We start from the raw sequence: 24612 nt of genomic DNA on the forward strand, positions 1-24612 counted from the left end.
TTAGTTTGCCTTTGGTTCTATTTAATATGCTTCAGTTGTACCCGGAAGAGTTTATTTTCTTTCTCAGCAACGTTGGCCAGAATCCTGTTGGAATCGTCTAGTTTAATCTGGCAAGGGAATAACTGGAGTGTCATGCAATCTTGCCAGCTGTCCATTTTGTGGTCACAGACGTGCTTGGCCCCACACTTGGTCTAACATTTAGGGTGTGCAACAGATGGCAAACAGCAAAAAAAGAACACTTGTATGATTGTGTGTGGTATTTCACAGTCAGATTCTGGCCCTTAAGTTTGATTTGAGAGGGTGGAGGAGAGAAAGGGGGCATACAAATGGGATGACTCAATGAGGTTGCTTAAAATATTTCTCCCTGCCACAGTAATGATGGTGGAGCAGTAATAGGCTAGCTGGCTGGATAGCTCAATAAACTATCTGTTATCTATGAGTTATCAAAGCTGGCTGGATAGCTCAGTGAGTTAAACATCTAGCTACACAATCAGAGGTTGGGAGCTCAGTTGCCCACTGTGCATCCCAGGAAAACTAGCCTGTGTGGCCTTTGGCAAGTTGCACAGTTCCAGGATGTCCCCAGAAAAAAAAGGAATGGTAAATGACTTCTGAGTACTGTCTCTCTGGAAAACCCTGAAAAAAAGTGGCTATAATTCTGAATTGATTTAATGGCAATCTATTATTTTTTATTATGAGTTATCAACACTGTAGTTACACGCTTGCCAGATTTTGCTATGCAGTTCCAACAGGATTCTGGCCAACATTGCTAACAAGAAAATAAACCCTAATTGAGGCATAAGGCAGATTAATTAAACCACAAGACAAATTAAAAACAAGGCATCAATATGGAGGTGCTGAAGCTGAAAGCTGCATTTCCCACTATGCCTCTTGTGAAAAAAGCTAGCTTATATAGCCTTGGGCAAGTTGCACATTTATACACCCAGAGCATTCCCCCAAAAGGTATGGTAAACCGTATCTGAATACTCCATACTGGAAAAAAAAACCCTGAAAAGGGTCACTGTTAGTCAGAAGTCACTTGACAGCATGCAATTACTAGTTGTGTGGAGCAGAAGGAAAAGTGGCCTGTTTGCTCACCCGCTTGATATTGAAATCCCGGATGGTCCAGTTGGGAAGAATGGTTTCTCTGACAACGGAGACAGTGATGTCATCATAGGTACAGGGAGTGTAGTCCAGGGGCCAATAGCGTTCGCACTTCACCTGATCAGAAGAGAAAGAGATGCAAGGTCTTCAACAGGATGGGGAAGGAGTAAAGTGGCTGTGAAACACCTGACTCAGCTGGGTCTAGCAATGAGGACTCAGTGGTCTTTGAGGACCCGGGTCATGGCATTGCTTGAAAAAAGCATTTTTGTAGACCACAAATCCTCAGCTAACAGAGACCAATAGAGGTGCATTCTAAAAAGTAGCTTGGAAGAAAGTAATTCAGGATCACTTTTTGTCTTGCAGCACCCAAAACATTTCATTACTTACGGTTGGGAACAGATCAACAGCAAACAAAACAACATTGCTTTGAAAGACTAAAGATGGTGAAGATCTTTTGAAGTGAACTCTGAAAAAAAAAGTTTCCTCTTAAAAACATAAAAAATAAAATAAAATCCAACGTAAAGGATATCTGGCTCAGGGCTAGCCATATTCAAGATAGATTCTGGGCTGGGATTCCCTTCAAGAGGGAACCTGGGCTGGGGTGTCTGTCAATGAATGAAGCAATAACTAATCATTCTCTCCTGTCTCTGAATCTAAAGAGGATCCCGCCTCTTTACTGTGTGTTCCCTGTGTTTAGTCTCTCGGGAGCAACGTTGTTTTGTTTGCTGTTGATTTATTCACAACTGTAAGTAATGAAATGTTTTTAGTCTTTTTCATACAAGTGTCTCAGAGTGAGTAATTGAGACCTTAAGTGCCAGCTAATGAGAAAGGCACGATTTATCCAGGGAACTTGTGGCTATTCTCTTCTGCGAACCACTGTACTTCTACTGTGTAACAAAAAGAATTTTAACAGAAATTCCTCACTATCCAACAATACATTCCTTGATCCCCAGATAGAATGGGACAGTTCTCACCCGTCCATTCTCTACACATTTGGTCAGCATAACCAAGGTGGTGATCCGTTGCTCCCATATCATGCGCCAGAAGTCATGGAGTGTCCCACGCAATGGACCCTGGGCTGCGATGAATTCTTTTTCCCCTTGGAAGCCCTGCAATGAGTAGGCAGGGAAGAGAGAATTTAGCCTTAAACAGAACCATGCTGAACAGGCCTACAGATTCATCCTGGTCTGGGAACTTCAGCCCAAAATAGTTGCAGGACACCAGGTAGGAAAATGCCAGGTCACACGATTTATCCATCCTGGGGAAGAGGGTTTGACTGGAATTGGCCCCAGGTCCTAAGCTTGCTCACCCTTATTTTAAAGCACAACTGGACATTCTTGTGCCTTCCAGATGTTTGCTCCACCACCCTGTTTTATTGTTATAGTTTAACAATAAAACAGGGCACAAATATGAAACTGGAAATGGATTTGCAGGAATATTTTGATTTTCCATGGGTTTTGCTCATTTTGGAAGGGATGGTATAGACAAATGATGATTCCCGAGGATGGGCAATTCGCTGCTGAACCCTCCAGAGTTGGACATTTACTCAGAAGTCCCATTAAGTTCAATAGGACTCACTGCCAGAGCAACTCCTGTTACCTCTACCCACCAACACTGATGATGGGGAATGCTAGAAGGTACAGTACAACATATAGAGGGCTACGTATATGAACAAAAGCATAACCTTCAATGTCTATCTGCAAGCAGTAGCTCAGAGTGAGAAGAAAGGAGTTTGCTACTGTCTCACTTCAGTGAGATGTGCAAAATCAAAGCAAACTCCCTCCAAGCTTAACCTTGTTCCTTATTAATCAGAGGCATGGGATTCTGATGGCTGGATAGCTCAATGGGCTGGATCACCTTCATACAAACATAAAAATATGTTCTCTCTGATTATTATGGGAATCGGAAGCATTAAGGGAGACTGGCTGCACGATTCAGCCAGCGCTTAGTATATACTGCACTACAATCAAATCCAAATCTGTGCCAAGGGAAGTGGTGGGACTGTATCTAGGCTGGACCCAGAAGGTCCAAAGCTTCATCTCAATGTGCTCCAGTATCTTGTAGACTCACAGGCATATAGCTCGCATTGATGTAATCTGAATTCGGGTCCCCAGGTTTGAGTGTGAGCTGGACCCGTGAATGGTCATCTGCAGAGAAAAAAAAGGGACGGATTAAAATGGCACTTGGGATGGAGGGATAAAACTGAAGGTAAAAGCATATCCAATATTGAAGTTTGGATAAGCATCTTTTTTGGTTTGCAACTCTGAAGTATTCTGAGTAGTGTACTTCAAAAAAGGAAATTTACCAGGTTCTGGATATGTGTGGTCATGTCAAACTGTGAAATGTTGTGTGTATACAGGCTTACAATAATTACAGGGAATGTAGAAAATGCAATCCTAGAATTGTACATTGTATTTTAGAAATGAAGCTTGAACAACAGTTTACTAAAGTCATTGCAAAATAATTAGCCAGTTCTCCAGCAGAGCAAGGTCACTGTACATAAACACTGCCTAATAAAAAGGGTTATTCTAATGACTGATAATCAATTTAAAAAGAACTGGCCACCAGTTCTCAGTGGTCTCCTCAGAGTTAACAAAGACCTAGCAAATCTAGTAGCCAGCCAAGCTACAGTGAACTTTGTTTCCCTCCTACCACACAGTTGGAAATAATTTTATTGGCTCATATTCCTTGACAATGTCATGTGAAGAATGTATACACAGTCTTTCCAAATCCAAACTAGAACAAGAGGGACTTTACGTGAGAGGAGGAGGATAGGACTTGTAAAACTGCCTAAGTTCTACTCCTCTTGGATCTTAAAGTTAATAGATATCTGAATGTATGGTCAGAGGGAATAACTGACTGGTTGAAGCTCATCCTGGGAGATTCATGACTGAAGGTAGATTTAAAACTGATTATTCATGGCACATGAGTTGTCAAGAAAGTACTGTTGTTTGAGAGCATATGGGCAAACTCATACTGGCAACAGAGGTCTCATCTCGACTCTGTCGGCTCATCTATCCCAGTCAACACCCACATTGCCTAGTCATTGAACGAGGATTTCTAGGTTCAAGGATCATGTAATTCTCAAGGCCTCACAAGATGAGATGCTGATCCTGTATCTGGAAGTAGTGCTCCCTCAAGTGGTAAAAAAAGGTTCAAATGGGGAAACACATTAAAAGTAGGAGCATCACTAATCAAAATTAGAATGTAAATATTGGCTTTCCTTCTAATTGTGGAAACTCACCTAACAAAGGAGATTATTTTACTGGGAAGAAAACATAAAAGCAGAAAATACAGAATTAGTGTCGTATTCAGTGAGACCCTGAGGAGGCTACTCCCATGTTCTCCTGCTAGCCCAGAGTTAAATGCTCAAAATTAAAACAGTCTATTTTTGCATAAGTACAATTGTTGTTGTTGTTTAGTCATTAAGTCGTGTCAGACTCTCCGTGACCCCAGGGACCAGAGCACGCCAGGCCCTCCTGTCTTCCACAGATTCCCAGAGTTTGGCCAAGGCAGCAATCCATGAAGGGGATAAGTACAATAAGTGTGGATAAACAAGGAAATGAATGGAACTCACAAGGCAGGACATTGCTGTAGCGATTCTTTGCTTGATTTTCTGGCTGCTCCGCCACAGCTTGGGTCTGCCCTATTCCCACATCCTGCAGCTGCTTTTGTTTAGACAGGAAAAGAGGAAATATTGAATCAGGACAGCAGGGGGCAGAGAGTTATAGAACAGGGGTACTTCTGCCAGCAAGGCATGAAAACAAGCTGTTGAGACAAAATGTTGATCTGTGGGAAACTGTATTTGAAGCTGGAATTATCTCCATTAGGTTGAGCACTACCTGAACACTCAGAAACACCACCCATTTGGCAGTGAAAAGGCTTGGTGACCCCAGAATCTCTGTTTTCCAGAATGTATGGGCATAGGACAGGCAATTGTCCAGATAACTTTGTGGGTCCTGACAAGTGGATCATAGATCGAATCAAGTTAAAACTCTCTCTGGAAGTGAAAAAGATGAAGCTGAGGCTACCATGCTATGGGCATATCAAGACAAGAGGAGACTTGCTGAAAAAGACTACAATGCTTGGAAAAGTTGGGCAGCAGGAAAAGAAGACCCAATATGCGATGGGTGGAAGTAATAAAAGAAACCACAGCCTTGAGCTTGCAAGAACTGAACAGAGCTCTTAATGATAAGACATTTCGGAGGTCACTTATTCATAGCATTGCTATGAGTCAGTGGTGACTTAATGGCATATATCAAGAGCAAAACTCAGTATGGGTGAGGCCTGATTGGCCACACATGGCCAGGGTATAAGATAGGAGCTTCTCCTAGCCCTACCTGGAGATGCTTGGGATTGAATCCATGACCTTCTGCACTCACGGCAGACACATCCAGACCCCATACCTGGTATTCTTTGGCAAAACCCAAGGCGCTGCTGGAAAAACGCTCGCTGCAGTAGCAGGGAAATGCTGACACAGACACAGAGGTAAGGACCCTATAGAGGGGGAGGGAAAGGCAGAACGTTGTCACTTTAGATACCAAGAGGTGGAATAATAGGGTTAGGAGCCTACTATAGGGCACACAGTCCATCTCAAGTTGCAGTCCTTTATTTATCTAGGGTCAATGGGTGGATGGTGGAGTATTTTGCCCAATTGGTTGTTGTGGGTTTTTCGGGCTCTTCGGCTGTGTTCTGAAGGTTGTTCTTCCTAACGTTTTGCCAGTCTCTGTGGCCGACATCTTCAGAGCACAGGAGTAGCACTCTGTGCTCTGGTGCTACTCCTGTCCTCTGAAGACGCCAACCACAGAGACTAGCGAACCATCAGGAAGAACAACCTTCAGAACACGGCCAAAGGGACTGAAAAACCCACAACAACCATTAGATCCTGACCGTGAAAGCCTTCACGAATACATATTTTGCTCCTCTATTGCTTTCCACAATTTAAAATGTATTTCTCTTCTGCAAGCATAAAGGAGGACCCCCTGCCACCAAATCTTTCTCACCCTGGTGCATCCACGTCTGACTTCTGCTTCTCAGAGGTGCTATTTGGCTTCCTTCTGCAAAGACAACACGAAAATTCGCTCTGAAGCTTGATTGTTAGTGTCCCCTGCCTGGAATCCTCAATGCAAATGAGAAACAGGACAGCCTGGAAGTGACGTCTGTAAGACCAGACTAAAAGCTAGGCTTCCTGTAAACACTAGAACTTCTTCTAAGAGCTTGGAGAAGCTATTTTTTAATGCTCTCAAATTCTGGTTGATAGGATGATTCATATCCTGGAGCCACAAAACTCATCTGCCCATAAATAGATCAATGTGAATGGGACATTATTAGCTCACACAAGTGACAGCTGGATCCACAGCCAAATTTGGGGAAAGGGAAGGGACAGCCTAAGGGGATCATTTCAGAGCAGCTAGGACATAAACAAATATATTTAAATTTTCCTTAATTGCAAAGTTAGTTATCTAAGGGCGTTTTTACTCCATGTCCAAAGTCCTGTTATTTCGTGTAGTCAGCTCCACCAGGGCATGCCAGCTGAATCACATGGAATTTGGTGATTCAACTTTTCCATTGGTTCCACTGTTTCAAATGGGTCTACTCTGTGTCAGTATTATAGGGCAGACCCATTTGAATCAATGGAAATTGTGGAGGAGTAGATTTCTCGAAACCTCAGTACTCCAAAGGTCCTAATCTAGAGTGATTTACTGTGCTAAGCAGGAGGATGTTGGCCAGTGGGTATAATTATGGAAAGAAGAAAGACATTGCCTGCCTCCATATTTTCCCATATTTTTTCTACAAATAAAAGAGTTGGAGAAGTAGATCTCATTTATGTATGCTGGCACATAATATTAAAAAATTGTTGTTGTTTTTACCATTATTCACATGACTTGCAGCTTCTAGCTCCTTCATACCACCTAGCACCACCGTTAAAAGCATTTCCAACCCCTCGTTCTGAAAGAGGCAGGCAAAAGTGAAAAGAAAAGAAAAAACACTACAGTTCCTGCCCTCATGCTCATGATCAAAAAGATACATCATAAAAGGAAAAAAGGATTGGGGTGGAGAAGGAAAAGACTAAAAACAGGCACTTGTTACAAAATTGGTTAAAGTGTTTGTTCTGGATGGGGAAGCAGCTATTCATTTTATTTTATTTTATCTTATTTTATTTGGGGGTACATATTTTATTGGGGGTCAAAATTTCTTTCCATCAAAACTGGTGATGGGATGGCCATTGCACCTGCAGATAGAATCTGTCTTGAGCACATGGGGCAGGTAGCTTGGAAGGCCTAACTCTGCTCTGCAAGAGAAGGTGTGCTAGGCAGCTGCTAACGTCTTCATACCACCCAGCATCTGCCACCTGAAACAACAGCCTCACTCTCCCCAATGGCAGAGCCAGCTCAATGGCTCAAGATTCAGATTACAATCCAGGACACAATGAAGCTCATACAAGGCAAGCTTCCTTACCTCCATCTCTTGAAATAGAATACCAGCAAGCCCAGGATTATCAAGAAGAGCAGCATGGCCACCAAGGGCCCCACGATGACCCCTAAGGACACCGAAAAGAGAATGTGAGAAGTTTGGCCAAAACCTTGGAACCGTGGATGCATGTCTTTCTATGTGAATGATGTGTGTGTTGTGTGTCAACTGCTTTCCTTTCATTGATGTCTATAAATGCGTAAAATACTTTTGGGGCGAAAGTGCAGTAAGGGAAAACATTATGCAAAGGGAAAAGGTCACATCAGTTTTCCCAAGTGTTTCTTTTCAGAACTACACTTCTAGAATTATCCAGTCTGCATAACTTCAATACTAGTTTGCCCCAATATTTACCTTTTTACCTATATTCTCCCAACTCCTCCAAGTGTCCTCTTTACCTTAAATAACACCACCAGCTAGGCTGCAACCTAAGGACCAAACTACATGTTATACTGGGCACATTAAATAAACAGATAAACAAAACCACAAGTAATTCAAACCAAACATTTCTCTCTCTCTCTCTCTTTTTCATTCTTAACAAGAAAGTGCTCTTGGGTGGGACAAGAGATCCAGATTGCAACCATGGTGTGGCGTTCCCCTTGTGCTCTTTTGCCCAAAACAACAACACAACGTCACTCCCCAAGCTAGTTTTAGCTGCAAAAAGCAGATCCAAAGAGGGCATTTGAGGGTGACAAGAGAAAGGATTAAACTACCCACGTGCTGTCTACACATGAAGATCCCGAATGAGGTTCCTGCACTGGCCTGAGAAGTGGCTGATCAGAATTATATGGAAGAGTCAACCAGAAGTCGCAAAAGGCCTCTCAAGTCCAGCATTCTCTGTTCTCCGGCGGCCAACCCGATTCTGGCGGGAAAGCCACATGCAGATCACCTATTCCCCAGAATACTACCACTGATAGCAGGAGGAAATATGGGGCCATCACAATCAATGCTTTATGTTGTTTCTCAAGGAAGTGTTTAATGTGTCATTTGGCCCCAGGTGCCCATTAGAAGACATCTCACCTGTATTGTCGGTGAAACACTTCACAGACTCAGATATAGCGCTTTGGCTGTACCAGAAAGTTTCCACTTGAATCCCATAACTCCTGGCGGGTTGCAGGTGGTGAATCACTATTGAGTCTTTGCACTGCGTCAGCCACGTTTCCCAAATTTGGCCTGAGACAAGGACCTGGAATTTACTGACCTCACGAGAGGGGCATGTCCAGGACAGCTTCAGCTCAGAGCCCCCAGGCAAAGCCCGGCACCGCACATCGTTTATTCGTTCTGGTTCTGCACAGAGGGAAGGCAAAGAAAAATGTAGGAATTTTCTCCAGACCTTGGGGGGGAAAACCCAGATCGTCTCCATAGCCAGCATGCCATCAGCCATGATAGATGGGGAATTCTGGGATTTATAGTCCAACCACAATTCCCAGTGTCTCTCCGGTATTTGTAACATCCAGAGCCCTACAACCAGCATGGCTACTGGTTGTGCTGTATTTCCTTCCCTCTCTTGGTAAAATCGCTTTATTAATTAAATCCCTAATTTTGCAAAAACAGAAGCGAGCCAGAATTGTACCCTTTGAAAATAAAATAAACAAAACAGAACCTAACCTTTAGTTTTCAGAAGTAACTAAAAAGTACAAATGCATGTTCCCTATAAGAACAACAAAAATTGCCTACACACTCATAATAATAGCCTTCTACACAGTCTCTCATCCTAATGTACCCAGTGGAAGAACATAAGAATGTACTATGCACTGAACCCTGTTATTCTTGTACATAATAAACCAGCAGTGTCCACCTCCGTAAAACTATTTTGCTTGACTGAGTATTGCTAGCTGACTAGTAATTACTAGTATTACTAACTCTTGACTGAGTATTACTTGCTGACAGTTTAGACTCTACTTGTGTAAAATTCTGGGATGCTTTACACCCTGACTATGAGTTTAACTCACTCAAGGAAGGCTTAACTCATGCTCGTCTTGCCAGAGGTCCTGGGTTTGATTCATGACATTTCTGATTGAAAGATCACCAAAGAGCAGGATAAAAAACCCAAGAACCTCGAAGCCCTAATGGCAGTCATGCCACTTTCCACTATTGGGAAAAGATGGGTCAGTGATCTCATCCAGCAAAAAGCAGCTAGGATGAGGGGGAAGCTTTGCATCCGGTTCCAAATTTGAGAGCCAGTGCACCTTCTCTTCCAGTGCTATTATCTCTTTGCTGGAGAAAGCTGTACCTGTTGAGTTTGCTGGCCTTTGTGCTGGGTGGGAATGGCATGACAAGCATATGCATTTAAAACAAATCTGAGTTTGGGAAGGCTTCTTGTTTGACCTCGCTGCAGGGGGATGCTGGACAGTGTACTCTAAAAAAGTAACTTTTCCAGGCTGTGGTGTAGAGTCAACTTTTGCCCTTGGCCAGCCCCCCACCATAAAAAGCAGTGTTTCCTTGCATGCCAAAACACTAGCCCTCATGAAGTCCCTATCCTCTTTAATCAAGGCTAGACCCCACTCCCTCCTCTGCTTGGTGTTCCCTTCTGTGACCTGAGGATAAGTACTTGTGGCCCCCATGAGTTGAATGCTGCTGCTGTGGGTCACCAAATCCTTCCGTTTCACCAGGCTGAGCAGTGTAAAGGTGTAGTTGGTGCTTGGAGTAAGCCAGGTCAGAACAGCTTCAGTTGAATTATTTTTGAGACACATTTCATTTTCTGTGGATTCTGTTGAATTCTTCCACTGGAGCTTATAGCCACTGATAGTAGAGTTTGGGGGCTTCCAAGTGAACTCGGCCACTGTCTGGTTGATGTTTTGGAGCCTGAAATTCACTGGGGTCAATGGGGCTGAAAGAGAGAGGTCACATCTTAGGGAACTGAATCACCAGCACATTTTAAAATCCTTATCTCATATTTATAGTGTGAACCCAACTGCTCTGAAGGTTGATCTGAAGGCTTTATACTGTGAAGAAAATGGCAGCCCTCCAGATGCTGTTGCATTAGAGCTCCCATAATCCCTTGCTACTGGCTAGGTTGGCTAGGATTGGTGAGAGTGACCATTCAACAGTTTTAGAAGGCCATACTCTGGCCACCGCTGCCTTATATAGTCTGGGCACAACCTGGAAAAGTTGTTTTTACCTAGACCAGAATTCCCTGTAACATTGAATTTTTAATCCCTCAAAGTAATTTTCCCAGTCTCTGCACACAAGTTACTCAATGGACCAACCACATTTGTCAAATCTGACAATGATTTAAGGCAGGGATGAGCAACACCCAACAAGCCTAGCTACCATAGGCAGTGGTGGAGAATGCTGGGAATTGTGGCCTAAGAACATCCAGAAGATCACGTGGGGTTCAACCCTGCTTTAAAATGATTTTCAGAGGCTCTACTCATTGGTGCTTTTAAAGTTCAGAACATTTGGAAGGCACTGCATGTAGGGCCTTTTCTGTGTTGGCCCTCCTACTCTATAGAATTGCCTCCCAAGGTACAGACAGATGCCTCCCTCCAAGCTTGCTATTACTAGAGCTCTGAAAATATATTTGTTCACTTTGTTTTTTAATTGAACATGTTTGATGGCATTTGCTTCTGTGAAATATCTGATGCTCTGTGATTGTTAAGTACAGTCATTCTGGAGGAAAGGTGCAACATATGTACAATGAATGAATGAGTGAGTGAGTGAATGAATGAATGAATAAACAAACAAATAAATAAAATAATTATTAGTTGTTTTAGTAATATTAGCAGTAGTTGCACTTATTTCCTGTATTTCCTTGTATATTTTTAAAAAGTTATATTTATAGTCTAGCTGATTGAAAGAGACCAGTCCAAAGTCACTCGGAAAGTTTCATAGCTCATTGAGGGCCAGCATGTGGATTCCTAGATCTGAGAAAATCCTTCTAACCATTACACTACATTGGCTCTGCCTGCAGCATGCTTAGAGTAGCATGCTCTGGACTCTCTTTGCTCCCATTCAGCCCTCATAACAACCCTCAGAGGTGATCTAGATAGACACAACGTAACTGGCTGAAAATCCTTCAGTGAGTTTTAGGGCTCAGTGGAGATCTGAACCCATAGTCCAAGCCATATGCCACCTCTCACACCAGTTGTACTCACCTGTCAGAATCCACTTTGTCTCTTCTGCACTATTAACCCCGCTGATATCTGAGGCCACCGTCACTAAATATAAGCAACCTGGTTGGAGTCCATCAATGGTGCAGTTCGTGCCATTAATAGTTCTGTTCTCCAATGGCCCTTCTTTTCCAAGAAACCAGCTCACTCTGTACAAATATCTGGGTGCATTTTGGTCATCAGGAGGATCCCAGGAAATGGAGACACTGTTGGTGCTGGTTTTTGTTATACAGATATTCCTGGGGCTGTTTGGAACTGAAGAAAAAGCAGGTTTGTTAAATACACAGAGACACCTGTGGGCACTGGAAAAATTAGGAAGTGTGTACATTTCCTTTTTTTAAAAAGTGCAAATGTCTTAGCAAGGGACCTCTAGAGGACATGCAGTCAAGGTCCTCCTCAAACATAGAGAGAGTCCTGATAATATACTGGACCAAGGTACAAAGGTGTCATTCAGCACAGAATCAGGCTGGTTCAAGATTTGTTATGACATATTAATTAGACACAAAAGCACATAATCTAGCAAGCCATGGATCTCAGTGAATATTCAAACATTCACTACCACTAAATAATGAGAACAGCAAGTCATATCTAACATGTGTCAAAAAGCCTTGGAGGGCCACAAACCCCCCCCCCAAGGAAACACTCCACATGCCCCTCATCTATAGCATGCAATGTCTGAGTAGTTGTCTAGTTCTAGGCAGACTCCACACATCAAGAATCAGGATGAAAACAGGACAAGGCAGCACTCAGGGATGCAGAACCATGGACAGCTCCACGTGGCCCTTGATTGATCTTGAGACTGTGCACAAGATTGCACAATAAGGAGCCAACCTAGAGCAGAGGTGGGCAAAACGGTTCACATGGAGACCAACGCCTCGAAGCCCCCCCCCCAGAGCTTCCCAGTAATCTCCAGTGCTCCCCAAAGAACAGGCTTTTAAAAGGTGTGCTTTGCTCCTGAAATTTTGCTGATAAACACTAATTCTGTAGAGGAACTTCAATAAGGCATTAATCAAATCTAAGTTGAACACCTTCAATTAGAATTCTTTCCCTAGGTGTTTCTCCAGCATTTCCCTTCCTTAACCCTTAACTATTTATTATAAAGGATTAAGCCTTTAGTTATTTAAAAGTGTGTGTCGATTGTTAAATATGAGCTTAACCTTTGGGAACTGCTAACCATCAGAGAATCACTGACTTGTGCCCTCTGTGCTGCTGCTGCTGCCTTAGTAAAAGTAATACTGTAATAGTGACCTTTTTAAAAGTCAAAAAATTATGAATTAGGTTTTTTTTATCAATCATTTAATGACTTGAAGCAATAAATCTGATTTTCATGGAATGAAGTAATCATGTGTGGTGGAGGGAATTTAACATTTGAAAAATCTTTGACTTATAAAGTGCTGAAATGCTGTGATTAATTTTTTTTAAAAAACTCACAAACTATAAACAAACAAGCAAACAAACAAAGGAAATGAGCTAACCAGCCATTTTGGCTCCACCCCATTCCACTTTGGTCAGGTCCCCTGGTGTTGTGGTCACTGAGCAGCTGGGTAATTTGAAAGATGCTTCTTGGCCCTACCAAGGTTGTCTAGTTGCACACCTACTATAAGATCTGGAGTTAGTCTAAAGAGGTGGGGAGTGAGGAATGGGGTTGAGCTGAAGGGCCCCATTGGCCCCAGAGAAGCAGAAGGGAGAGGGCCATGTTGTCACCTGGTAGGAAAACAAACCGAATTGAGCAGAGCCATTTCCCTGGCTGGGCTGTGTAAAGATGGCAAACATTTTTGTTGGGCTTAACAGTCTTCGTAAAAGTCATGTTTTTCACACTTCTGAAGAACTTTGAGGAAAACGTATACCTTGCCGAGACAATTCCTGCAACTGTGAAGTCTGCATCGCATTTCAGAGAAATTAAGTAGATCCAAAACGCTGCATATGTTTTAAAATGTTAATAATTAAAATGTTCAAAACTGAGGGGGAAATATACAGACATGCCTCTGAATGGGGGAACTGAGTACATTAAGTCAATATGTATGTTTATAAATGCATATGAGCAGCAGGAAAGCTTGGGCACTGACTGAATTTGGAAGTACAGACATGTTATTTATGATTACTACCAGCATACAACCTACCGGGCCAATGAAGGCAAACATTTAAGGACACTAGCTTCTTCTTATTGGAAAGGCTGCTCTTCTTTCAGAGGTAGCTTGTGACCACACCACTGCTAGTTATGGATCACACCTACTCATCCAATGCTTGGTCCATAAACTGCCCTCCAACCCCCACCCACCCCCATATGATCCTCTTAATAACTACTGTATTTCTAGGTCTTGCTTTCTTTGCTTTCATCAGCAGATGGCGATTCATGAGACTCACGGGTGGTCACGTTGATGGTTGTCCCATTGCTATAACATCCTTCCAGTGTTCTGTACACGGTCATAGTGTAAGCTTGGCCGGGTAATAGGTCTGAGATGTCGGCTGTAAAATTCCTATAGCCAACACTTGGGTACATTGCAGAGGCCATGAGGCAGCAGTCGGCTGGAGTTTGCCAGAGAAGAATTACGGAACTGTTGGTCTGGTTCCCTACACGAACGTCATTCACGGGGCTTGGTTCTGTGTAGGAAGAGAATGACAGCTGGACACAAGAGGGTATTGACTCCACACTTATCCAATGCAAGAACCATCTCTTTGCTAGAAACACAAGCAGCTGCCTTATACTGAGTCAGACCTTCAATATATCTAGCCCAGCATTTCCATTTCTGATTAGGAACAGCTGTCTGGGATATAAGTATTGACTCTTTCCTAGCTTTGCCTGAAGGCCTCTGCTATTCTCTGGTAGTCTCCCATCCAAGGATTAGCCGGGTCCAACCTTGCTTAGCTTCCCAAATAAGATGAGATTGCCATTGTTCTGGATAATAAGAAATAGTCCCACCAATGATGTAGGCCAGAAGTGAGGTCTAGGTTAAAATAGACACTGCTGTCTGTTCACACCATCATTTGCTCACTCAGAAGAAGCAGGTGAACCAGCAACCAAAGTAAGGTTAACCAGCAGAGCCCAGGATTGGGGCAGGGGGACAGGCACCCCACTGAAGCTTGGGTCTTGGCAGGTGGCCAATCCCAGCTACTCACACATATGATAGTGCAGGGGCTTCTCTTCTTTAGGTTAACTCCATCCCTAAGTTTAAGAGACCCTCTCATTGAATTTCCCAAAGTCTTCCCACATATGTGGAATTTGCCCTGCCTCTCCTTCATTGCTAGGAAACATCAAATGCCTGTAGCCCGGAACCAGAATAAATCTTGCAAAAGTGTGTCAAGAAATTTATTTATAACTTTTTTTTGCAAGGTGTATTGTACTTCCAGAACTTGCTGTTCCTATAGCCCACAACGTGGATCATAGCCTTCATTTTCACTTACCACTGCAGATGGAGATATTGCAGTTAGGAAGTAAAGTGGAGTTTGCTTCCACAACCACCATGGTTTGGTTCTCAGGATAGTCTGTAATGTTGATGCAGCTTTGAAAATGGGGCATTATATCCTGTCTTTTCTCTGTAATGACTTGATTACCATCTGAAGAAGAAGCCACTACAACAAAGTTTTCGTCAACTGTCCCAGGAATATGGCAGCAATCTGTGCAGTGCAGATAATTAAACAAAGACAGATTTTAGAGCATATTGATGTCCTTCAGATGTTTTGTACTATAATGCCTATCATCCTATTCACCACAATTCTTCTGGTTATGGATGACAGATGTTGTATTCCAAGTTATTTGTTGGACACCTGGTTGGATTAAAGTCTTAGCAAGAGGTGACCCTCTCCACCCAACTCATCTTGAAAGCCCATTGGAAATGGTCAGGCCTAGGGCTCCAATACAGGACAAGCTCCAGTTGCAGGTGCGATGAGCCAGAAGCACAGTTTGAAAAAGTTACCTTTTGGAACAATAACTTGAGAATCCTTAGTTGTGGGATTCTAAGAGTTCTAGTCCAAATATCTAGCTTTCCTAAGCTCTGGAAATATGGTCAGACATGCTTAGAGGTCAAACCACCCAATAAAAAAAAATCAAGCATCAAGGGTCAAAGGCAAAGACACAGTCCAATGACAGAATGATGCTATGTATGGAAAAAACAAAGGGTCAGAGGTAGAAATGTAATCAAAATTTGCTTGAAGAGTTGCATTCAAAAAAGTCTGTATTTTTAGTCTAAAATTGTGGTTCCCCACCTTTTAACTCCCAGAAGTGCCAGCCAGCAAGATTAATAGCAAGGGATTCTGGGAACTGAAGTCCAAAACATTTAGAGGGCCCAAGTTTGAGACCTGGTGCTCTAAAGCAAAAGGAAAGAAAGCTGAAAACAGCCAACAAAATCCAATGGAAAAGGCAGACAAAAAGTACTTCTAAAAGAAATAATTTCCTGAACATTTTTGAAAGTGCACTTTTGTAAGACAGATGATTTCTGATGTGGATTACTAACGGAACTCCACTGCAAAGGGTTCAGTTTGGAAGCTTTCAACATTAGGGCTGATCTACTTTAAATAAAAAAAAATCCAGCACAGGAGATCATTTAAAAATTATTTTTCATGTCGTTTAAAATATTTCTGAGCCGTGTCTTTAAATGAGGCTGATTTTTTTAATGTGAAGTAGAGTTTTAGGAACAAGCATGGGCAGAAAGCCCAGTAAGATTGGTGTTCATTGAGCTCAAAGTGTCACAAACTGTCACACAAATTATCCTTCTGGGTGACTCCAATTTAAAACTTCCCCCTTCTTCTAATGAATTCGGAAAGCTCTGGAAATATGTCCATCCATCTTCCTATGTTTTTTCTCATTTGGTTGTCATACGTAACTGTATTGCAAATGTTCACTGAGTTTGGAATGGAAGATGAAGTAGTATTGGAAACATCAGCAAGGCATCTGTTCACTTACTTAGAGTAGTCATAGGAGTCATCATAGTCACTGTGGTTTGATTAAATTCATCTGTTGTGAAATAAGGGTGATAGGAAAACAAAAAATTGTCAAAATATGCATTGAGGATGATCCATATAAGATATGCAAACTCACCATCCTATCCAAAACCTAGAAAAAATCTGTTTTTATGCCCATGCACACAAACACCCCTGTCCAGAATGACATCAGGGAAGCACATTGTAGCAAACAGATGACACCTGTGTTTTAAACTGACAATTCTTCGCATTTTTTCAAATGTTAAGCCTTTTTAAATAAACAAGAACAGCCCTGCAAGATCAGACCAAAGGACCTGTGATGGTGTCTTCAAACAGGACTTGGAGAAGGCTTTCCTCCCCACCGGAAACAAGCTCATTCCATCCACACGTACACCCCTTGCCCTATCGCTTCTGAGCCCCCAGTTACAATGTGGTATTCACTGTTTGAGGTGAAACAGGAAGAGGTTTGCAGCCAAATAAGAGTCTCCACTCTCCACTTCCTTGCCCCCGGCTGAAGTACATACACAGACACAGGCAGATGTGTGGAACAACTGAGCTGTTAAACTGGATGAACTGTTTTGCATGGGGGCAAGCAGAAGTGCAGAAGAGGCTACGTTCTGTGTACTGAAGCCTTTTCCCCACACAAAACCACACACGCAGACGCACGTACACACACACACACACTGTTTGCCACAGCAGATCCTGGCCACAGCCCTGCCCCCATGAGCTTTTGAGGGCCACCTCGAGTCTAAACTGAGATGGACAGATGCTATTTGGAATATGGAAAGAATTGGGGGGTGAAAGGGTTAAGACACTACACACCCACACTGCATCTGTCAACTTCAGATCTCCAAAGCATGACTCCCAAAACTGACAGAAATGACTGATATGTTACTTGCCCCTTAGAGTCCACATAAATAGCCAAATCGTTGTTTATGCTTTTTCCATCATGGGGCACATACGTAGGTTCTCTGAGGAGGATTTTTTTCACTCCTCAGGTATCAGTTTTTGGTAAAACGGCTGCCCAAGGTTCCACTTCTTTTAAAGAGCTTTGTCGACTGGCAGACGCTCAACAGGTGTACCCTTCCCCCATTACTGTATCTCCATGCTTCAGAAAGCTGCCCCTGTTGAATTTGCTTTCTGGGCACAGTTCTGTAGGGAGTTGAGCTAAAAATATTTTACAAATTTTTAAGCAAACCAGAAGTTGGAAAAGTTACTTTTTGGAGGTAAGAAGTCTCAGGCCCATCACCAGCCTATCCATAGTGATGGGAGTTGGTGACTGGGTATTAGAAGCGGTAGTAGTTCGAAACGTTTCTGAATTAATAGCCCTTTTAGTCGGTCTCAGCATGTTGGCAAAAAATAAAGATTTGTTTCAGTAAGAATTTCCCGGAATCCAAATCCACTTCTTCAGACCCACAAAAGAAGTTCAAAAAGTAATTTTTCCAAGCACTGGAGTGAAAAAAAACAACAGTGAAAATCCTCAAAATCAGGGAGTGCGTAAACTCGGGTCCAGCCTATTAACTTGCAAAAACTCACCATGTTGTCCGGGCAAAATGAACAGCAGGAGTACCTGGCAAGGAAAAGGGAAAATGTGAAAGAGGGCCGGTTTTAAGATATTCTGGGAGGAACACTTGGATAAAGCACAGTGGTGTCTTCTTTCCTCCTCCTGCAGGTGGACTTTCTGAAGTTGTGTAATGGCCTAATCATACCTGCTAAAAGAACCCCAGTTACACCGATTCTTTCCATATCGCTTTTGTACCAGTACATTTATTTTTGCAGTCATATGTTATATATAAAAGGTAAAGGTTTCCCTTGACAATTTTTGTCCAGTCGTGTTCGACTCTAGGGGGCGGTGCTCATCCCCGTTTCCAAGCCATAGAGCCAGCGTTTTGTCCGAAGACAATCTTCCGTGGTCACATGGCCAGTGCGACTTAGACATGGAACGCTGTTACCTTCCCACCGAGGTGGTCCCTATTAATCTACTCGCATTTGCATGCTTTCGAACCGCTAGGTTGGCGGGAGCTGGGACAAGCAACGGGCGCTCACTCTGTCGCGTGGATTCGATCTTACAACTGCTTGGTCTTCTGATCCGGCAGCACAGGCTTCCGCAGTTTAGCCCACAGTGCCACGACGTCCCTTTATGGTATATATACCGGCAGCAATATCCCAACTGGATTTAACAAAACTGATGCGTTTCTTCCTATTTGAAACATAATTGCTGGCTACACCATGGAGCTGATTTATTTTTTCTGATGTTTCCTGGGGCAGTGCTGCCCCTCCTTTTCGTTTTTTTTAAAAAAACATAATTGATACATCAATATAGTGGGAAAGGATTTATGTTTGGGGACATTTGATCTGTGGTGCCTGCGTCTTGGGAAATAATACATAGCCCACCACGGTGCCAGCCCCAGCCTGTACGGCTGTGCTGCTTGGCAGACAGTAGATGGAGTAAACGAGACAAATGGCCCATGAAGTCAAACCTCGCCAAGATTGTAAAGCTGTAGATCTCTGTTTATCAATATATCAGCCACATTGAAATAAAATAAAAAATCACAGGGCAGCTGCACAACAATTATGGCAGCTGCCTTCTCTGAGGAAAGATAGGAACATGCACACATGCTATAGGGATGAATCGATATATCATCAGTACAATTTATAATCACCATCTAGGCAAGGGGGAAATCAACCAGAAATAAGATGCTGGCTGGGAAAAGGAGTCAATCTTGGCCATGCATCGTGTGCTTGGAGATTTATGAAACGATATAAAAAACAGCCATATCTGTATAGCTGGGGTTCTTTTGCCAGGTGTGAACAAGCTATTTTTTCATGCAAATGAAAAATGAGCTTTCTTTAATGCCGGTCTCCTAGACTTAATCTGGTCTTCTCCACCCAACAGCCAGGGTGGTGTAGGGGATGCAGCATCCAGTTAGGATTCAAGAGACCTGGGTTTCAAATACATGCCTAGTTACAAAAACATTCTCCGGAGAGTAATAGTAGAGCCATTCCTTGTACACTTCACACCCTTTCAAAACCTTGCTGGGGTTGCCATACATCAGAAGTAATTGGACAGCAGAAAACCGACACAATGGCTGACATCATGTTGCTTAGCGTAGTAAATCATAATAAGGGAACACAACTACTGTAGTTGTGGTTTACTATGCTGAACAGTAGGTTTTTAGTCAATGTGTTCTTTTGCGTTTATATCCAGCTTTGCTAAACAATAGAGTGTTTTGACCCCTTCCTGTTTTTAGCTTACTGAGAGAGATCTGTGAGATGCAAGTCAGGCTGACAATAAAAAGTTGTAGGCGAAGGGGTGTGTATATGTTTTAACAAAAGGACTTCAGAGTAAACAGGTACAGTACTTTGCATTTACTGTTTTGCCAGTAGGCCTTATCATTGTAGAAGTTGGGAGTTGATTACCATGGAATAGAGAAGTTTTGCAGGCACAACTGAGTATAAACTATTCTGATGTAGATTTGTTCTCAGCATCTGAAGCTTTTTACTCCCCACTGTCAAATAGAAATCCTGAGGAAAAGTCCTGTGTGACATAAAAGCTGAACAGTAACCTGCTCTAAGCTTTAAATGAGACCCAGGATTTTCAAAAAGGGGCACACAAACCAATAAGTCTGACGATTAAACATGATACTAAACATGATTGCTTAGAGGCAGTTCCCTTTACTTCCATGGATTTTACTTCTTTGTAATGATTTTTAGGAGTAAAACTCTGTTTAAAGGAGAAAGTTTAAAACCAGCCCAAGTGCTCTTAATTAAGAGATAGCCAAATATATTGATTTCCATTTACAGTTTTATTTTTTCTCCCCATTCTTATCTTCGTTTCTGTCATTTTTTTCTGCCACCAAAATGCATATATTAGTAAACAGTTTAAAAACTGGCGCACTATATTCCAGAAATGCCTTCCAAAATGTGCATTTTAGTCAAATGTGTATTTAGATCAGGCATCCTTCAGTCTCAAGAGACTATGGTAACATGCTCTGTATGCAGGACTTGGAACAGTATCTAGTGTGGCTGAGAAGGCCAATTCGAGAGTGACCATCCCTTCCACACTGAAGACAAATACAATTTGTCCTCTGTCCAGCTCCCTGATTTTGCTGCTTTCAGGACTGCCTCTTTGCCTCGGCCTGCTCGACAAGGGTCTCTTCAAATTGGGAGAGGCCGTGATGCAACGCCTGACTCCAGGCTGAATGCTCAGATGTCAGGGTTTCCCATCTGTTGAGATCCATTCCTAAGGCCTTCAGATCCCGCTTGCAGATACTGTATCCTCGTATCGGAGCTGTGGTCTCCCTCTGGGGCGCTTTCCCTGAACTAATTCTCCATACAGGAGATCTTTTGAAATCCAACCATCAGCCATTCTCACAATATGCACAAGCCAACGTAGACATTGCTGTGCATATATTTCAGGAAATGTGTATGAAATGTAACTGTGCCATCTAGATAGTGCTGGACTGCAACTCCCAGAATTCCTCACTCATGACTACATTGGCTAGGACTGATGGGAGCTGCAGTCAAACAATGGCTGGGCTGTTCACTTCATTGAATAAGTCTTCAGACCATTTCAAATACAATAAACCCATAATAACAACAAAAAGAGCAGTAAAAACTCAAATCTTAAAATGTGGCATTATTGTTTAAAATAAACATTTTCCCCACTTTGCCCTATCTATCTGTTGTCAGTATCCTGTTGCATAGCTCTGTCTGCACAATGGGGGTGATCTCACCAGCCGTGGCAGATTAATTTTTTAATTTCAGCATGCTTGTGACTTCATGCACCCTGAAGCTGAAAAGGGAAATTAGTAGCAATCTGTCATGGCTGGTGATATCACTCCCATAATGCAAACAGAGATACACAACAGAATACTGGTTATCTATCCTAATGCCATGAAATAAAAACAAATTTAAAATGAATACAACTAAAACACTGTAAATTATAACATAAAATATTAAACAAACCCTATTAAAACAATTACCAACATTTAAAATTGTAAGAGCGATTTAAAAGCAAATCAGGTGGAAAGTTCTTTCAAAGAGAAAGGTGGGGTAAAATATTTTAAATAAATAGTGAACGCCTACCTTCAAAAAAATCCCCTAGATATTTCCAAATTTAAGAGGGCTACTCTGTGAATAAACACATGTGGGAACCACAAAAGCACAAAATGTGGTTGTAAGCAGGGCCTGTGACAAACCTATAATTAGATTCTGGGGACATCTGTTAAATGAGGCTTACATTGTGAGTAAAGATCATGGACTGTATTCATGAAGTGCTGAGGTTCATTTCAATCATCGCTTGAGCCTTTCTCCCCAGGAGGGTCCCAAAATGGAGGCTGTGGGCAAGCCAGTTCTAGCAGTTGTGAACTCAACCTAGAGCAGGTCTTCAGTAAAGATAATGGATCTTAATTGCCCATTCAGCAATACCAAATACTTTGCCTGACGACAGAAGTGGCCCGTAACAATATAGGAGTTGCTGTGAAAATCTGTTTCTCTTCCTTTCAGTTCCTTTGAGAAACTTAGAAGGGTGTTGCAGATTATGTAAAATTCCTGCTAATAAAAACAGTGCTAGCACTCAAAACCTGCGACCCTTTGGTCCTTTATCCCACTGACTGTAGATGGATTTTGGCCATGGGGGATAATACAGCTTGCAGAATATTACCCTAGATAATATAGGGCCTATATTATCTGCATTCCCATATTTTCATTAAATTTCTAATTTCTGTTATCTGCAGCAAAGCAGTGAAGACAGACAATCCTGCTTATTAACTAAGGGTGGTTAAACAGACAAGTACAAGTTACCTATTAAAAATAAAGCACATGTTTCTAGCCCTCAGTGACAAGTCTCACTATTTCCCCCCCCCCCAATGGTACTTATTTGAAGCTGAAGAAAAATAATCAACTCCTATTGCACATCCTTCCTCAGTTGCCATCATTTAGCATACCCCTCACATCTCAGAAACACATACACACAGCTGTAACCTGCTGTCCAGGTGTATTTGGGCATCTGGTATTTTGATGAATAGATGCTGTTTGCGATAAATACAATTACATCCCAAAGCACCAGAATGAAGGTTTGTAGTACAAACATGTATGTGCAAGACATTCAGAATTCTTTTTTGCTCCAAATCGCAGTCTGCTCCAGCATACACTTGGTATTATCTTGTAGAAGGAAGCATGGAAAGACAAAGAGAAGTCTCATTTCGGGGGTGAGAGTGGCAATTTATCAGAATTCAGAAGGGCTTATTTCGTTTACAGCCCGAAAACAGATCTGCAATGCTACTAGGGTCATCATCATCCATCTTATGGCTTTAGCACACAAACCAGAGCAAACAACACAATAATACATGATAATACAGAATAGGAAACTAATAAAATTACAGTAACATTACAATAAGAAGTTAAATTATGTTCTACATATGTGTTACATTTAAACATAAAAACTTAACAATAACGATATAGTACCTATTTCAACGTAGAATGAGCTATCAAGTTTGAAGGTGTCAGTCATCCTAAGGAGGTGTTTGTTGTTCATATGAAACAGATAAATACAACTTGTCCTTGTTTTGACACAAATTGCAGCATGCTGCAGAGTCTCTTTCGTTCTGTCTTTCCCTAAATGGATCAAGTCTAATTCTATTATTTTCCCTTCCTTCTGCTGTATGTCTGCCTCGGAAACATGTTGGAAATCCTTGGATATCATTGTGGCAGAAATATCCGTTGCTTTCAGATCCCGGTCGGCTTTGTCTTTCTGTCACTAGGATAGCCTGGCTTTCCTACTAGTTGCAATGCATAAAAACAGTGTTGCCTCTTCCACTTTTCTTTAACCCATCTCTCGATGTTGTCTTCCATTTACCCTCTACAAATTAATTGAAAATAGCTCACCTTCAGAACCTTGTTTGTTAGCTATGGAACAAAGTTAGTGTGCAGAGACAAGAATTGCAAGGTGGACTTCTCATGAAGATTGTTTTGGACACACGGCATGAGTCAATGTGAGTTTGTGCAGAGGTGGGGAAAGTTACTTTTTTGGGAACACCATTCTTAGTTTTTCCCAGGCAGCACAGCTATTTGGGCAGCAACAATGCAAGCAAGCAAGCAAATGCTCATGAGTCTTTCCCCTCCTCTTCACTATTGTTTCTGCCTTTCTATGATGACCAAACAAAAGCCAGTGTGATATTAGACAGAGTGTTGGCTTAGGACTTAGAAGACTTGAGTTCCAATTCCCACTTGTTCACGGAGAGTCACAAGAGCAGCAAACTACTCCTTGACCATCCTGAGATGCAGGGACTTGATGGCGCAGGACAACTTGGCCAGCAAAAGGCAGCAGCCAAATGAGACCAGGGTTCAACACATTTCTCTTGGTCCTGGAGCTGCTTCCTTGCTGAGAGAAGACGAGAAAAGACCTAATGGCACCACAAGAAGATTAGCAACCTGGACTGGGAGCTCTTAGGGCCACCTAAGCACCTTCTACAGCAATGTGGGCCTTGACATTTGCCCGACAACACTGATTCCTAGGACTGGGCATAGACTGTATGTTCAGGTCTTGCAGGCAAGTGCAGCTGCATTTGAGGCCCAGCATTCATTTCTTGAGGGACGTGGTGGCGCTGCGGGCTAAACCGCAAAAGCCTGTGCTTGCAGGGTCAGAAGACCAAGCAGTCATAAGATCGAATCCACGTGACGGAGTGAGCGCCCGTCGCTTGTCCCAGCTCGCGCCAACCTAGCGGTTCGAAAGCATGCAAATGCAAGTAGATAAATAGGGACCACCTCAGTGGGAAGGTAACAGCGTTCTGTGTCTAAGTCGCACTGGCCTTGTGACCACGGAAGATTGTTTTCGGACAAAACGCTGGCTCTATGGCTTGGAAACGGGGATGAGCACCGCCCCCTAGAGTCAAACACGACTGGACAAAAAAAAATGTCAAGGAGAACCTTTACCTTTACCTATTCATTTCTGACATTTTTAGACCGGGGGCAACCTTTAAATGAAATACACAAAGAAGGAAAAGACACATGA

At 42.5% G+C, this 24612-nt stretch overlaps 1 protein-coding gene across 1 annotated transcript in view; it reads right to left on the minus strand.

Moving 5' to 3' along the window:
• The window catches only part of PTPRH (protein tyrosine phosphatase receptor type H), a 32805-nt gene extending 9320 nt beyond the window's left edge, over positions 1-23485 (minus strand). Inside the window, exons 1-15 of the mRNA XM_078377023.1 lie at positions 21687-23485; positions 18135-18168; positions 16582-16632; positions 15084-15296; positions 14046-14282; positions 11667-11936; positions 10121-10399; positions 8590-8856; positions 7561-7642; positions 6105-6158; positions 5508-5598; positions 4679-4769; positions 3172-3248; positions 2076-2210; positions 1096-1218 (exon numbers count right to left, since the gene is read on the minus strand). Coding sequence (XP_078233149.1) covers positions 1096-1218; positions 2076-2210; positions 3172-3248; positions 4679-4769; positions 5508-5598; positions 6105-6158; positions 7561-7642; positions 8590-8856; positions 10121-10399; positions 11667-11936; positions 14046-14282; positions 15084-15296; positions 16582-16606 — 1944 coding nt within the window. The 5' untranslated portion in view covers positions 16607-16632; positions 18135-18168; positions 21687-23485. The remainder of the gene's footprint in view (positions 1-1095; positions 1219-2075; positions 2211-3171; positions 3249-4678; positions 4770-5507; positions 5599-6104; positions 6159-7560; positions 7643-8589; positions 8857-10120; positions 10400-11666; positions 11937-14045; positions 14283-15083; positions 15297-16581; positions 16633-18134; positions 18169-21686) is intronic.
• Between the last annotated feature and the right edge of the window lie 1127 nt (positions 23486-24612).

The sequence above is a fragment of the Pogona vitticeps genome, chromosome 6, assembly GCF_051106095.1.
Source record: "Pogona vitticeps strain Pit_001003342236 chromosome 6, PviZW2.1, whole genome shotgun sequence".
NCBI classification, from domain to species: domain Eukaryota; kingdom Metazoa; phylum Chordata; class Lepidosauria; order Squamata; family Agamidae; genus Pogona; species Pogona vitticeps.